Source organism: Lepidothrix coronata, unplaced genomic scaffold, assembly GCF_001604755.1.
Source record: "Lepidothrix coronata isolate B3197 unplaced genomic scaffold, Lepidothrix_coronata-1.0 Scaffold11, whole genome shotgun sequence".
Taxonomy (NCBI): Eukaryota; Metazoa; Chordata; class Aves; order Passeriformes; family Pipridae; genus Lepidothrix; species Lepidothrix coronata.
In genome coordinates, this window is record NW_016690191.1 from 4,981,862 (window position 1) to 4,994,846 (window position 12,985).

The 12,985-nt window shown below is 43.0% G+C and overlaps 1 protein-coding gene across 3 annotated transcripts in view; it reads left to right on the top strand.

Annotated features, from left to right (window-relative positions):
* ABHD2 (abhydrolase domain containing 2) overlaps positions 1 to 12,985 on the top strand; it is a 38,575-nt gene that overhangs the window by 20,074 nt on the left and 5,516 nt on the right. For all 3 annotated transcript variants that reach the window (XM_017805145.1, XM_017805146.1, XM_017805147.1), the window contains exons 4-10: positions 513 to 688; positions 1,612 to 1,779; positions 4,562 to 4,745; positions 8,283 to 8,375; positions 9,996 to 10,106; positions 11,274 to 11,343; positions 12,113 to 12,197. In XM_017805145.1, the coding sequence (XP_017660634.1) occupies positions 513 to 688; positions 1,612 to 1,779; positions 4,562 to 4,745; positions 8,283 to 8,375; positions 9,996 to 10,106; positions 11,274 to 11,343; positions 12,113 to 12,197 (887 nt within the window). The remainder of the gene's footprint in view (positions 1 to 512; positions 689 to 1,611; positions 1,780 to 4,561; positions 4,746 to 8,282; positions 8,376 to 9,995; positions 10,107 to 11,273; positions 11,344 to 12,112; positions 12,198 to 12,985) is intronic.

A 12,985-nucleotide genomic window follows, 5' to 3' on the forward strand; every position in this document is an offset into this window, starting at 1 on the left:
AAATGGTCCCAACCAACAAGTCTTTCAGTTTTCTAACACTTGCTGTGAATCCTGTCATTTCTGCTACTAGCTTGTACGGGTAAGTGCTTACACAAGGTCATGTGGCTCAACCCAGCAGGCTTCAGTGTTTCAATTAAAACAGATTTACAACACTTTACAGTTCTAGAGGTCACTTTGGTTGGCTGGCAACATGGAGTCCCAGTCTCACCGAGGCACAAGGCCTCTGTGTATTGAGGAGCATTTGTGCCTCTAACATCTCAATATAGAGGAATGTCAGGGTTTTGGCTGCTGCTGCTGCTATCAGTGCTGTTTTTTTAGCTTTGAGAGCATTTTGGTCTCTCCTCTTGTGTAAGGCTGCAAAGATCACTGCTGCCAGTTCGGTCATAGCAAAAACAATTCCATATCTGTTACTATATTTGGTAACTGGTGAGAGATTTGTTATGGGAGTGCTTATCTGTTCTTAAAGGATCATTAACACAGCAAGGGTAAGCAATTAAATTACTACCTTTCAGGTACATTCCACCCCTGATCTGGGGAAAGAGTGGACACATCCAGACTGCCCTTTATGGGAAAATGGGGAGAGTGAGATCACCACATCCATATGGACTTCGCAAGTACCTCACGATGCCAGATGGAGCGACAGCCACATTTGATCTCTTTGAGCCACAGTCTGAGCACTGCATTGGAGGTCAGTCAAACAGCTGCTGGCTGCTAACCTTGATTCTGTGCTCGGGGAGACGGATGAAGATAGAGCCCATGACTCCCATTTGGCCTTCAGAAAAAGCAGATTTCTTTTTTTAATTGTCAGTGTTGAGATCCTCGTGGTACAATGCTGCACTAGAACAGTTACTGTTATCTTTGTAGCTGAAGAGAATGTGAACAATGCTTCTCTAATGAGGCAAAAATTCAGTGGCTAGAGCTGGTAATGTTGGAGCTTTGCACATGAGAGTGATAGCTAATTTGAAGAGCATATGCTAATCCTGAATGTAATTTACTGTGGTTACTTGAATTACAACAATTACTTTCTTCACTGATGAAATGATATCTTGTTAAAGTAGCGAGCAGTGTCAGCAGATCAAATATCATTAGATTAGCCACAAAGTAAATGATGGCTAATGTCAGCTGATCAGCATGTCTGTGCTTAGCAAAGCTTCATTTCAAAGATCTGTATTACACCCAGCTCTGGACAGGAAATGAGGGGAATATAGCATAACCAGTCTACTTGGTGCATGAATGAGCACTGGGCTCCACAGCTTCCACACACAGCGCAGTCACAGCAGGCTGTCAGAAGGCAGAACATGTGTAATGTCAAAAATGTCCATCAAAGGGAAGAATATACTCTTGGTCTCTAGGCAGTGTCTGTAGAACTGTTTGCACAGCTTTCCCTGAAGTTAAAAGCCGTTCATCTCCCATAACATGAATTACTTTTTCACATCTGCAGTGCTGGAGCTGCTGGTCTCCTGTCCTGCACAGGATTTTTGGCAGACTAGTAGGAATTTTAGCTTGCTTGTGGTAGATGGTTTCCCACGGATCTGGAATGGAAACCTCCTGAGCCTCTTCATTTGCATGAAGTGACATTTACTTAACTTCCTCCCCTCTCTCTGTGCACAGAGGATGTCACGATGGTGATCTGCCCGGGGATTGCCAACCACAGTGAGAAGCAGTATATCCGCACCTTTGTCGACTATGCCCAAAAAAATGGGTACAGATGTGCTGTCCTGAACCACCTGGGAGCCTTACCAAACATCGAGCTCACTTCTCCACGAATGTTCACATACGGTAGGTATTTCATGGCACCTGGGGGACTTATTTTCAAGCTTATGGAATTTCTAGGCATTGATCAGCCTCCTTCGGGATAACACAACTGCTGCACCCAAATGAGGGTAATAGTTTCTTACTGTTTCCTAGGAACTAAACTGAGCTTACATGGGAGGAGGAGGAGAAGAGGCTAATAATACTGAATTCACTTTTTCTTGGCTCTCCTGCCAGCTCTTACACATGTTTTAATCAAGGAGGCATGTTTTTGAAAACTTCTGGAAAAGAACTCGTAGGTCTACCACAAGCCTGCTCAAATGATTTTTAGAGATGCTGAAATTGCTGGTTTAGTGGAATGTCAAACAAATCTGTGTCTAAAGGATAAACGCTACTTCTGAGGCTTTGTAAAATGTGACCCGAGAGGAGTTTGTACCAGTTCATCCAGAAAATACATTTCTATCCTAGGAGGATTAGCCCTGCCTGTAACACAGTGCAAAGAAACAGCAACAGTTCTAGAGTATGACAGCAAAGCTACAGAAGTGGTAGTGCTTAACTGCCATGATTTTGGGCTCTCACCTTGAGTAAGATGTCTTCCTTGAGCTAGCAATGAGAAGAAGTAAAGGATTTGGAACAGTGTTAAGGGTGACTCCAGCTAGTCTCAACTGCCCTATTAATGAGTAATGGGATCTTTGTAGAATGTGACCTTTTTGCCTGTGACCTAATCTGCTTGTTCCTGAGCTCTCCTGAGCCTTTGTGTCCCTCTTTACTGTAAATATATATAGGAACACTGTCAGGAGTCAATTTTGGGTTTACCAAACTTGTGCTAGGTTTTAAGATGACTGCGACAGACACTGCTTAGAGTTTGGATTAACAGTTAGAATAGTTATCCTGAGTGGTTAAATTGTCAAAATAGAAATACTGTGCTTTGAGATTCTGAGTCTGGCAGGCAAATAGGCTGTAATGCTTTGTTGCTTGTTTTAGAGTTATTAAATCTACTCCTCTTTGGAAAACACTTCAGGAATACGAAGTACCTTCATTTGTACTGAGGCCCTAGGCTGTTAGTGGCCGCAAGCCTACCATGTCTTCAAAACTAAGCTTGTCCTCATTAAAGCATCTGCTTTTTTTGACAAAAGTTGAGAGCTTGCTTTAGGCCTTAGGGAGTTACTCTCTAGTGCATCTGTTGAGGCATACCTGTCTTTTATAACCTTGGAAAAGGCAAGGAATGCATAGCACTTCCTTTGAGTAACGGAGTAAATCACTTGGCAGAGTTGCTTGTTAAGTAAAGTGCCAGCAAGACCCATGAGCAGGCTTTACTCTGCCTCCCACCCAAATAACACAGTGTCCTTCTAGCTTTGCTGTATTCCAGACATATTTGTTGAGGAGCAAGTAGCCTAAATATGGGATTCGCTGAATCCTCCAGCCTAAATTTGGGATTCACTGAATCCCAGCCTGTAAATCAAACTTGACCTGTTGCTGTTCTAGCTTTGGATTTATGAGCTGCCCTGAAATTGTGAAGGTCAACCACTAAAGTATTTTGACTGCTGGCTTCTTCCAGAGGAAACCAGAGCAAGGCAACTTTCGTTGTGTTGAGGAAAATTGCTCATTAAGGCTGTTCACAAGGGAGTGCCCAAGCCCTGCTAGATTGCTCAGCCAGGAGCTTGCTGTTCCACTGAAACAAATACAGACCCTGGTGTTCAGAGTCTATTCTAGAGGTAGATAAAGCCAGAGTGATGTCTAGGATGCTACAGCTGGGTTGGTACAGGGTAGAATCCCAACTCTCAGAATTTATCCTGGACAAATTCCACAGGGTAGAGATGAATTTCTGACTCTAAACAGCAAGAAACATCTGCAGTTTGATTTCTGTTATTCATGTGATGCCTTCTGTGGTTTGCAGTCTTAATCCAATGAGGAAGTTAACAACGTGTATAGATAATTGATACCAGTGTACTAATGCCATCAGTTTAGCAACTTCTCTGTTTCCTTTTCCCATACTCAAAGGCAGGAGAAATAGCTGAAGGTACTCAAATGTTGCAGGTGTGGAGGCCTTCAAGTCTGTCAAACAATTGGAGGATGCCAGAAACTGGACCCCTTGGTCCCAGTAGCCTGTGGGATCCAAATGGGTGCTTGCTGAGAGCAGAATAGATCTATATAGAGACACCTAACTCTTCCCTTGATGTGAGGATACCCATGTGTCCTTTAGAAAGCTGCAGTATCTTTACTTCTTTGGTGGTAGCAAAGGGCTGTCTGTCTCTGCTGAAACCCTTCCCCCCGATTTCAGAGGGAATCCTGCTTAATCAGGCTCTGCAGGAGTCTGCTGAGAGCTCTTCCCGACAAACCACATCCCCTTCCCACATCAGTAGGGATTTGGGGACCTGTGACAGTCTTGTGAAAAGCAAAGGAGTGAACTGCTTTCCAGATAGCCGACTTCAGAAGTGGCAAACTGCCTCAGGAAGGTAATGAGGTATGGTACTCTTCCATTGTAATGTCAAGCCTGGAGTTGCTGGACTCTGCATTTTAGGCTGTTTTAGAAGAGTTTCGATTGTCACATCAGCTGTTTCCATGATTTTTAAGTGCATAAATTTCATCTTACTTTGGCACTCTCTCAGAACTGAGCATGAGCTAAGCTCCACAGGACTTTAACAGATGTATGAACACATGTGTGAATCAGAGCTCTTAAAACCTTAAGGCTATTGAAAAGTCAGAAAGGGTAAGAAGCTGAACTCAAAGCACGCAACTGAAGCTTCAAGCGGGAATTTAAGTATGTAAGAAGATGAATCTTTAACTTTGTCTTTTTTTTTTTTTTTAGGTTGCACCTGGGAATTTGGTGCCATGGTGAATTACATCAAGAAGACCTACCCTCAGACCCAGCTGGTTGTCGTGGGCTTCAGCCTGGGTGGAAACATAGTGTGCAAATATCTGGGAGAGAGCCAGGCCAACCAGGAGCGAGTCCTGTGCTGTGTCAGCGTGTGCCAGGGGTACAGTGCACTGAGGTGGGTCTGGAGGCTTCTCCATGCTGGTCTCTTCTGGGAGTGCAGGTGGGGGCAGATCCTTGGCAGGGTACATGTGGAAGGGCAAAGTGAAGACAGTTGTTTCTCTTGTATTGACCTGGTGTGACAGACTGCAGTGTGCAGGATGCCACCCTCCTGAAGGAGCAGCTAAAGCTTTGTTGATTGGAAAGACTTAAGCTTCTTGTCAGCAATGCAAACAGGTTTTCTGTACCTGGCCAGGTACGTGCTGACAGCTTCTGGGCTGTGCTTGTGATGCTGTCTCATTGCCACAGTGAGTGTCCCTAGAGGAGGCATCCCCCGTCCTGGTGTAATTAACCAGGCAGGCTGGGCAGTGTGACCAGCTGCTGAGCTGATGCCAGGTTTGCAAGCAATAGTTTACACTGTCTCATCACTCTGAAAAGTATCCCGTGGTTCCTAATAGCTTGTTTGGCTTCAGTGTTTAGTTCCATCTGGAGGCTCTTACCCAGGGAGACTGGAAAGAGACACTGCCAGTCCATGCTGCCCTCTTAGTGTGTGTCACTGAAACAGTGCTGTGGGCTGATGAGGTGGAGGGGCACTTGCAGCTGTTCTAGAAGTGGGAAGTTGGGGAGGAGAAGGCTTTTATAGCCCTGGAGTCTGCTGAAAATTTTAATGTGTCTCCCCCCACCATGGAAGCCAAGGCTGTGGCACTTCAGGAGCTGTGGTGGCTCCACTTGCCTGTACTGATGAGGGTCCAGGCACGGTGCTGCTTCTTGAAAACTGGTGCCTCAACTAATGTGCTTTTTTACTCCATGTATGCACAGTTAATGAAGCCAGTGTAACTGGCTAAGCAGCTGTTTTCAGTTTTTACTTTCTGTACACTTGGACAACTACTAAGATGTATCTGACTTTACAGTAATTTAACTGCAGCTTTTGAGCCACAAGATTATTTACAAGGCAAGAGGGGCTGTTGAGACTCAGGTATTTGGTTCATGATACTTTGGACTGATAAAAATGGTGAAAACTATGGCAGACCTGTGAGGAGCTTGCTATGGAATTTGGCCTCAGAGCCCAGTCAGGGTAGCTGGAACTCTCAATGCTGCTGATGCTCTGCCTGTATAGGGACCAGTTTGATATTCAGCAGTCTGAAGATGCCTTTCATGAATTAGGCTCTTAGAGGTAAAAATAAAAAGCTTTTCTGGAAACATTAAGATGAGAGTGTAAGTTTGATATACATGTAATATTCCAGCATACCTAGTCCCTTTTGAGGTCAGATGTGATACTGCTAAAATATGTATAATCTGCTGCTAGTTCACACCCTTAAAATCTGAACAGATGCTGCAGGAACAGCTGTTCTGCTTTGTTTCAAGTAAAATGTTCTTAGCTGTCCTGGGGTTCTGGCATAGAGTACACAACATCCTTTTGAAGCCAGCTCCTTAATTGCAGCCATCAGACAGGGTTTGCAGGAATAACATCTGGCTGAGGTCCACTTGGTTCATCTTGTTCAATTACGCAATACTGTATTTCTGGTCTCCAAAATGATGTTTAGAGTAATGCTGTTATGCTTACAGAGCAAGGACAACCTGATTAACAATACTCCACTTGGATATTTGTGTGGAAAGACAACTGTTTTTTTTTCTCTGAGTTTAATGCAAGTATTGGGTGGGTTGTGTGAATTACTGAGCTCTTGCCTCCACCTGCTGGGTAAACATTTCCTAGCAAACCTCCTGTCACAAAACATCTGCTCTCTATTACTGGTTAGCCAGCAGGAAGTCTTTTCAGGTCTTGTCTCCCTGCCTAATATCTGCTGCTGCTTTAAGTGCTAATTAGCTGAAGAATTAGGGGAAAGCAACATCTACTGAGTGAAAGACAGGAGAGGGAAGGCCTTGTGCCCTGGTTATAGAAGTGGGAGGGAAGGAGGTACAAAGCACCTCCATGTAAATGGTTAAAGCCTTAGCCTTCCTAGGCTTGGTCTGGTAGATTAAAATAGCTGGCTTCAGCCTTCTGGGCTACATGGAAGTGGAATACCCTGATAGATGTGACTAGTTAGTTTACAATTCCATTTTTTAATACTGATTTGTCCAACCTTTATCCCCCAAATAACTTTAGGAAGTGAAGGAAAAAAATGGTGGCGAGCAAGGGATCTCAAATAGGAAAGCATTTCCAGAGCAAGAGCAATACTAGGATTTGCCAGAAGAATGAGACTCTTAGTTTAATGAATTAACAGAATCTGGGGAATGTGTTCCCTGAGGCTAAACAGGGACAGGTCTCCTTATTCCTTAATCTCTGCCTGCACAGGCTTGATTCTGCTTCTTGATCTTGTGGAATGCATCATCTCCATAGCTACAGGCTGTGGGGAGGGACCTCAGCTTTAAAACCTGGGCAGTCCTCAAAATATGGGAAGCTGCCTGTGGTTTTTTTATTTTATTTTTTTTTCAATGCTTACAAGCTCTTCATATTGGGAGCACTGCTGTACACCACAGGAACTGGAGGGAAATGTAGTAGCTTTAACATCAAACATCTTGTAATAACTTAGTAGGTTTGGAAAATCTTTTGTGAGGAAAGAAATGTGCTTTGTCCTATCTTCCTTCATTCCCCTGCCCTGGCATAAATGTGGTAGGTATAGTCTGGCTAAACAAAAAGATTTTGGAAGGTTTGGTGGTTTGTTTGTTGTTTTTTGCTTTTTTGGGTTTATTTTAAAGAAATTCTGTGCTCAGGCATTGCGAACTACAAGAGAACAGCTTGCTCTTGCTCTGGTAGGGGATTTGCTGGTTATGGCTTGGGAGGTCATGCTAAATCTGCTGCAGTTCTTATAGTATGTTAATGTTTAAGTGGTAAAGTGCTTCAGTAGCTGAAACTGCTCCCAGCATTCTTCAGTCGCTGGGTAAATGATAGTGTGTTTCCTCAGTAACAGCAAACCCTGCAAAGACTAAAGCTCTAACCTGCCCATGACCCTGCATAGCAAAGGAGTGCTGGTATCTGGCAGAGCTCACAGAACTGTGGATGGCTTTAATTCTGTTTTAACAACAGATAAGCTGTGAAGTGCTATTCTGCTTTGAGAAAAGGTAAAGACAATTCAGATGATACTTGCAGCTGCAACTAGTATTTATTCTTACAGTTCCTGCCAATGAAGCTGTGTCTGTACATATTGGAAACATCTGCACAAATTATTTCCTCTGCAGAGCTATATGCACAATAGGCAACACTGTTCAGCAATGGGTTTTGGCCCTTTCCTTGGTAGTGCCATTATGTAAATTACATTCAACTTCTGCAAAGGGATACTTTGTCAGTGTTTTGGATCTTGATTGATGGCTCTTAAATGCTCTTATCAAAACTTCTAATTTTGTTGTGCAAGATGAGACTGCAGATCTGTTTTCTGATAGTAACAAACTTCATCAAAGTGGAAGTCATTTCCTGGAAAAGGTTAAGCTGTGTTGGGGAAGGCCTGGAGGTTTGTTTACATAGCCTCCAAGCTGCCATGAGATGTTAACAGTGTATTAATCTGATCTTTCAAGATCTCCATTAACAGCTTTGTTTGTTCTGCACTGTGTTTTTTTCTAGGGCACAGGAAACCTTCATGCAGTGGGATCATTGTAGAAGATTTTATAACTTCCTCATGGCAGACAACATGAAAAAGATCATCCTTTCTCACAGGTACTGCAGTGCATCATTTACACTGATGGTATTGATTGGGTCAATTGCTATACTGGATTTGTCTTCCTGGTCCTTTAAAATAGGACTCCTGAAAGTTCTTTGATTGGTCTTTAGATGAACCAACAGAGAAGGGGAGCCTGTGTCAACCTCATTAGTGTACTGTAAAATATACAAATAAGCTTTGGTCCTCTTGTTGAAAGAAAGGCTTTGTTGTCCTTCTGTCTTCTCTGAAAACTTGCTCAATGAATAAACAAGACATGCACAGGAAAACATTGCAATTAGACTTGAAAGTCGAGTATTCTGCATCTGTTTCACTTCTAGCCAAAGAATTCCCTATTCAAGGAGCCTCTTGTTCTGCCACCTACCTGAGGTAGGACTAATCTTCAAGATCTACTGTATGGAGCTGCTGCTTATCAAATAAGCTAATAGTCAAACCTGTAGCTCTGGCTTCTAGCTGTTCCTCTAGAAAGAGCCTGTAGCCAGCAAAATACTTAATGTTGCTGTTCCTGGAGTGCAAGTGCTGCTGTTGGATCTGTGTCTCTCACATAACAAAGGAATGTGTGTACTAAACAGATGACATACTCAATGTTGTTGTTTTCCCTCACTAGAAGTTCTCTGGATAGTACTTTCTAGGGCAAGAAAGTACATCATCCATGCCTGACTGGAGAGAAAAGGAGAGGAATATCTAAGATCCACTGAATTAAGAGCATGTGTCACTTCAAACTTTTGGTTCTTTGTTTACACTCTTGTGCAGTATGAAACACTTGTAGAAGTTAGGGCAGCTGATGTAGGATGATCCACATAATTCATTCCAGATTTACAAATATTTAGACAACTTGACCAAATTTAACATCTGAAGTTAGGTAAGCTCCCATTAAAAGGTACTTAAATTTGTAACCCAGAAAAAGCCAGTTCTGGCTTGAAGGCAAGTATGTTAAGTAAACTTTTTCCATAATCACTTGTGCTCTTAGGCAGCTCCCCCAAATCAAACCTAGCTCTGCCCTGCAGCTGCCTCTGAAAGGGAATAAAAATCCCTTTCCAACTTGTGTCTTTTTTTTTCTGTTTGTTCGGGGAGAAGTTTGTTCTGGTAAAGAAACATTCTCTCCTGGGGGCAATAATTAGTTATGACAAGTGTCCATAGTAAATAGCTTTCTGCTAAGGTAATGCCCCAAGTAATTTCTGTTGTGTGAGCTAGGCTGATGTCTATGCTGGGGGGCTTTAGGACCAGATGGTGGAGGAGATGCTGTGCCCAGGACTGCTCATGCTCTCACCCAAACCACACACAGGATTGGTCTGAAGCCAAAGAACCCTCCCTCTAATATGCAGCCTCTTCCAAATACCTTTAGTGCTCTCTGTTCTGGGAAGATTGTTTTTAGAGGCCCCATCACGCAGTTTTTCAGTATATCAGGACAACATTTTTCTCTGAGGAAGCTGCTAGGGTTTCTGTTATGTCATGCTGCAGGGGGAAGTGGACAAATATGCTGTTCTGGTTCCCAAGAAAGCCTCATGTATATGTAGCCCACTTCTAGTCTTGTCAGATTTGGCAGACTCACTTGTCCTTGAAACAGGTCCTGCTGCCCTTTTGCTGTCTGGATATAATTCTTGATGTTACTCTTTCAGGCAAGTTCTTTTTGGAGATAACATGAAGAAGCCACAAAGCCTGTCAGATGCTGATCTGAGCAAGCTCTATACAGCAACATCCCTGATGCAGATTGATGATAACGTGATGAGGTATGAGGGACAATTCTCTGCTCCTCTATAGAATTCTGAAAGTACCTACTCTTCCCACTGTTGCTCTTGCATGCCCCTTGCTGTGCCTGTAGGAATCTGCTGATATACAGTGAGCTCAACTTCAAATTCTTACTTACCTCCACACTGAAGAAAACTTAGCAGGATAAACCTTACTATTGACAGTCACAGCTTCTTTAACATAATCCAGGAGGTGTTTATCAGTAACACCTGAACCTGCAGCCTTTAATAATGTAGGAATAACCTGCTCTGCTGGTGAGTCTAGCAAAAAAAAAAACAAAACAACAGTGGAATGTGAAAAGCATTTCAGAACAGCTCATGGATTTCCTGAGCTCTGTTTGAATCTTGTGAAGAACCTTCTCCCCAAAAAACACTGCTGCCTTCTCAATACCTATGAGGGTTGGTTGAAATAATCCAACTTAGTTGTCATACTAACACCTAAATTAAGTTCTCTGCTTTATTAAGCAGTAGCCTGTTATTGCCTGTGTCCTTAACAACACCACAGCACCTTAAGTGGCAGTGTCCATACCACAGCATGTTCTGTGTCAGGCAATGACATCTTTCCAAAATGAAGCTGTAAACTTATATATAGCTGTCAGCTATAACACTTCTGGCAAATTTGGAGTATTGTTGGCTGCTTATTAAAAAAAAAAAAAGCTATTCCCTGAGAGGGAAATCTCCCTACTTGTTTGGCCCAACATACCAGCTATGTTGTCTCTTAGATAAAAACAAGGCACTTGAGTATAGGTTTACTGAATTCTGAGGGGCTTATCAAGTATGTTTGAGCTTCATAAGCTGTGGTGAGGTTGTATTTGAAAAGGCTTTCAGGAAAAGATGAACAAGATCATAACTTTTTCTTTCTTCTACATGTACAGTTAAGTGAAGTGGGATACTCTAAAAGAAATGCCCTGAAGCCTGCTAGTTTTCAACTTGTATTTTTAACTTGCCCATGCTCTCACAATGTTTGAGTAAGCACAGAAAGCATAAAGGCATGTAATGCCAAAGGTGGGTTTTGCAAAGACACTGGGTATTAAATTCTTTGAAAATTGAGGCATCATTCCTGTTTCTGCGTATATGTCCTCACTTGAAAGTAACAGTCACATGGGTACTAGAAGCAGATGATTGCAATGACAATCTGCTCTATTTCAGGAAGTTCCATGGCTACAGCTCACTGAAGGAATACTATGAAAAGGAAAGTTGCCTGCAGTACTTGCACGCGGTAAGCTCTTGCAATAGACTGCTCTTGTACATTCATTTTCCTACTGGAGAGAAAATACTCTGTGGCTCCTGTTGTTGATACCTGACACAGCTGTCTTAGCTAGGATTTTCAGAAATAATCAGGCACAGTATATTGGAGTTGGGATTTCAGTTCTTGCTACCTCTAATACTGGGGGTAAATGCTCTGAGCTCTAACCAGGTCATAATTCTGGCAGGTAGTAGCACCCAAGTGATCTGGATAAAGCCATGTGTTCAGCTGAGCTGCTCTGAGTGTATCATGACAAGGTGGGAAATGGGTGGTGGCATAGAGCCTGCAGTTTCCAGGAAGAAAGGTTTACTAGATGCTGTGGAAGAGACTTGGGACACTATCTGGCAGGCAGATGCTTAGTAGAGCAGAGTTTTGCAGAAGTGGAACTGGGATTAATTCTTCCTTTTTCTGCTGAACCAAAGGATGGAGATGTTCCAAGGGAGTTTCCTGGACTTCAACCAAGGTGTCCATAACAGAGCTGGCACTAGCTGCCTGATGTGCAAAGCAGAGGAAAAAAAGGGTGTAGCTATTTGGGTTCTGAGAATGGGAACTTGATCTGTGTTTGCTCTGATACACCCCGGCCTCTTTCTTACAATTGAGCTGGGGGGAAACAATAAATTAACTCTGCAATAAGTAGTCTTAATTGAATTAAATGAAGATACTTTTACAGTTGGTAGATCGACATTCAAATATGAACCCCTTACTTTTGTTTTTTTCCTTTTATGCCATGTTTCTGATGCAGATCTATGTTCCTCTTCTGTTGGTTAATGCTGCTGATGACCCTCTTGTCCATGAGAGTCTTCTATCAATTCCAAGAGCTCTTTCAGGTATGCTGAAGCAGTCTCCTCCAGCTGTGCATATTTGTGCACCTGCAGCTTGCCTATCACATCATGATTCACCATCTCAAAGCATCTGGACTTCCTCCTTATGTCTGTAATGCTGTGGGAGGTGTGCTAAGCCTCTTTAAATCACCAGTTGCTAGAACTAGCAAGGCTAACCTTGAGCAGGCAAGAACTTTAGTCCACTCTGCTGTTTTGGCTTGTGTTGATAGCCAGCAGGTGACATCCAGGTTATATTCTTGGATGGAAAAAATGATTCCTCATGTCTTCATTCCTCACTGGGATTTAATAGAAAGGTGGGTATTAGTGACAGTCTGGAAGAAGCACAGATAAACACCCCCCTTTGATGGAAGAGGGAGAGTGTGTGAATGGCTGTGTCACTTGGCACTGGACTGAGATCTCTCCCTTGAAAGGAGTTGAGCTATCTTCAGACAAGGAAAAAGGAAAATTATCTGTATTAGCTCAGAAGGGGGAGCTGCTGCTGCTTCATCACAAAAATAGTGGGTGGGCAGGGAAGGAAGCAGGCTCCATTCTTTTCCTGGTTGAAGGCTGTGAGCAGAGAATCTATCCACAGGAGCAAGCACAGGGTTTTGTTCAGTATCTATAAAACAAAATGGCTGATACACTGTCAGAGTTTAGTGCAGCTTGACATGGTGCCACAGTCCTAGTTCCAGTGGATGTGAGTTAAAGATGTTCATTTGTTAAAGACTGTGCATTCTTAGAGCAATACAGCTATTGCTGTAAGGGCCTGGCCAGCAGCATTTCTTGGGCAGCCT